This window comes from Buceros rhinoceros, unplaced genomic scaffold (genome assembly GCF_000710305.1).
Source record: "Buceros rhinoceros silvestris isolate BGI_N320 unplaced genomic scaffold, ASM71030v1 scaffold7726, whole genome shotgun sequence".
Lineage (NCBI taxonomy): Eukaryota > Metazoa > Chordata > Aves > Bucerotiformes > Bucerotidae > Buceros > Buceros rhinoceros.
The window spans coordinates 18,765-22,197 of NW_010415752.1; the positions used below are offsets into that span (position 1 = coordinate 18,765).

The following is a 3,433-nucleotide window of genomic DNA, read 5'->3' on the forward strand; positions in this document are numbered from 1 at the left end:
ACATACACCTTGGAAAGAGCAGCCGAGAGCTGTGCTGCGGCTGGATCCACGCAGCAATCCTCTGCCTTCCCGCCTTGCAGGAGGCTCGTGACACGATTCGGTTGTTTTCTGGTGTGGCCCCGTCCTTTGGTCTCCAAAATAAAACCACCGGGTTTAGTAGATGTGTTGTTCTGTTTATTAGTGGAAATGAATGCATTTCTTTTTTTAACTAGATACTGAGAGACGGGCTTGGTTTCACATACCCGAATGGTGCCTCCGTCTAAACGGTGTCACTAGGCAGTGCCTCTAGTGGCACTAGGCAGCAGCAGGGCTCGGTCGCTGCGTGCTGCGGCTGGCCAGCTCTGCACGGCGGACAGGGAGCGTGGAACAGGGAACGTTACAGAAACTCTGACTCGGTTTTCACTGCTGATGCACCTTCTTCCCTCGTAGCGCCGCAGTGGAGTGGTTTTTACCGCGTGCTGTGATCTGTTTCAGTGTCTGAGTAGCGTATCACGCAATAGCAGAGCTGTCACGACAGCCTAAGACCGGGCTGCCGGATCGCGCCGCTCTAGAGCAGAGGGCGGCAGCACTCAGGAAGCTGCCAGTTTTCTGGGAAGGGCCGTAACCCCGAGGTCTCCCTCTTAGTATGGAGAAGTAAAGCCGGAGGTCGGTGAGCAGTCCAAAGCAGGCACGTGGCTGAGCTTTCCTTTCTGGTGACTGTAGGAATCGTGGGGAGAGCCAACTGGCCAGGCCAGTGTTCGCCTTTGAGCAGCTCCCCAGGTACTGTTCTTTGAGCATCCTTTTTTAACAAAAAAATACAGGGACTTTTGAGCATGGAAAACTTAAATGCTACTCTTTTTCCCCTCAGTCTTCCTTTAGAGAGGGAAGTAGCCCAGCAAATATTAACAAGTCTGTTTCTAAATCTGCGATGGGCATGATGAATGGCTTTTCCAAGACTTGTCTGCACAAAATGATTTTGTTTAATGAAGGAGATTCTATTTTAATCACTTCAGGTTTACAGTCCCTGAATAACCCCAATAATGCAAATGCCCCGCATCTGATCAGGATGATGAGCTTTCAGGCTGTGCAGCTTTTGTGGACGTGTCATTGATTTCAGACTAGGAAGAACGCTGAGCACCGAGGAAAAAACCGTTGTGTGAACGAGATGCCCCTGAGCAGCACTGTTCGGTGGGGATCTGTCGCGGTGTATGTTTAGTTGTGGGAGATTTCTGTAGGTTGCAATGTATAATTTTAGTATGTACGTGTGTGTGTGTGTGATCAAAACCAAGCTAACTGAGGAACACAGGCTATAAAATGTGCTCGTCCCGTGGAGGACTGAAAGGTGATGTGACTCAGTCACTCTGCACCTGCTTTTCCTCTAGTCCTGACACAAAAGAACAAACCCAGAATCATTGAAAACCGCGGAAATGCTCTATTAATTCTCCTTGCTAAGTAAACATATGTCTGTAACTGACGCCCTCTTCAACGTGTTCTTCTGATGAAGGGAGTTTGCCTGGCGAGATCCCGAACTGCCTGAGGTCATCCACATGCTTCAACACCAGTTCCCGTCGGTGCAGGCGAACGCGGCCGCCTACCTCCAGCACCTCTGCTTCGGAGATAACAAAGTGAAAACCGAGGTACTGCACCGCCTGCAGGGTACTGCGCTGTGCCTGGGGAAACCAGACCTCGCGCCTCTTCCTGGGGGGTTTTGCCATCACACGCTGTTCTGGAGCCTTCTGTGTTTCTGTTTGTTCCAGATGTGTGATAATGTTGAAGCTCCTTCAAGGCGTTGTAGGGAATGAGTGAGCTGTCAAGCGAAGGAAAGAAATCCAACCCTAGAACTACGCAGAGGATAGTGCTTGTATCAATACAATGTGGTGGAAGGATACACCTGAGTGAAAATTCAGATTCTTGTTGAAATTTCTAGAAACTGCTTGCCTCTGAAGAGCTGCTCTTTGCAGAGCAGCTGTGAGCTATTGATCTGAAGGAATTTGCTTTTCATTCCTATCACACATGTGTGTTACCTGTTATTTTCGTATAAATATTAGTTATGTGCATAAAATGTTGGTGCAGGTTTTACAAGAAGAGAGCCCTGTTGCGGGAAGGCAGATGGAAAGGTGGTGGTGGTGCTTTTGATGTTCTGGTAAAGATCGCAAGAATAATCTGATGCAGAGGGATTTATAAGGTAGCCTTGCTATTTTGTAAGGCATTTGACAGCTTATTTAGGAATTCTTGGGATATCACCCACCTGCACGTGTTACCTGTAGGAGATCTTGTGTTTCTTCACTGTTTCCATCTTTATGATGACAGAATTTGTTTTAGAAATAATGAAATGTCTGCTTTAATTTTTTCAAAAGAACACACAACCGGAAGAAGTATGCCAAAGGTTAAGCAGGTTTGAACGCGGTGCTGCCTTGTATGGCATGTATGAAGTGGCGCCTCTGCGGTGTACCCTGCTTAGTGTTAGGAGTATCTGCTAGGTTCGTAAACCAGTTCAGGTGTGGAGCATTATCGACGTGTTACACCGTATAATCGAGCTCATAAAACCTTGTCTAAAGAAAACCGTTGTCTTTTTGATTTAGCAGTCACAGAGACAGCTGTGAATGCAGCCTGCCTCCCTCTTAGGGCATGGAATTTTGGAACAGAAAACTGCTCCTTGTCAGCTCAGGAAGATTTGTGCACTGGCAGTTACTGATTGTGAACGGGAATAATGAGCTGTTAGACGTTCTTAGAGTACTGCGACAGAAAGAATGCGGTTGTCTGGCTTCCAGGAGAAGAGAATGTCCCTGCGCTTCTGGGAGAGTGAGCCTCGTGTCAGCATTTGTGACGAGGCCTTCAGCCTCCCGAGGAGAAGCTGCCCCTTGAGTCGGGATGGCGGGTGGGCACCAGCACGTTCTGAAACAAGGTGGTATCTGTGGCGATAGGAAAGTGGCCATTCGTGTTCCCTTCAGAGCAGAGGCCAGCGCACGACACGATTCGGAACAGGAAAGGATCGTCGTTATTGGAGTGCCAGATTCCGTAAAGCCTTCTCTGAGGACTGCTTTTGTGTCTTCATTCACTACTTAAATTTACCAGTTTATTGCTGCGGTAAAGACCGGGTTAATGTGGTAGGCTGGGCAGGATATTAAAAGCCTGTTTCTTTTTGTGTTACAAAATTTCTGCAGAGTAGATCTTCCTTTTTAAAGGAACTCCAGACATACCATTAGGACTGGATATGTGCTAATTTAAACTGGTTTGTGTGTGTGGAGTGAGGTGTAAAAGTCAGCATTTAAGTCTTTGTAAGTTCTTTTTTCTCATATTCCCTAAAAGATATTCTGAGGTATAAGAAATTGCTTTAGAAACTGCATTAATGGGAAACAAAACTTTAGCGCATACAGCAAATGACTGAACGTCCACCAGCCTTTTCAGCAGGGGTGTGAGCGGTTAACAGGGACTTCCAGTGCAGGGAAACACG

General features: G+C 47.3%; 1 protein-coding gene across 1 annotated transcript in view; it reads left to right on the forward strand.

Annotated features, from left to right (window-relative positions):
* Positions 1 to 3,433, forward strand: part of PKP4 (plakophilin 4) — a 33,582-nt gene that overhangs the window by 12,307 nt on the left and 17,842 nt on the right. The window contains exon 7 of the mRNA XM_010137529.1: positions 1,484 to 1,616. Within this exon, the coding sequence (XP_010135831.1) occupies positions 1,484 to 1,616 (133 nt within the window). The remainder of the gene's footprint in view (positions 1 to 1,483; positions 1,617 to 3,433) is intronic.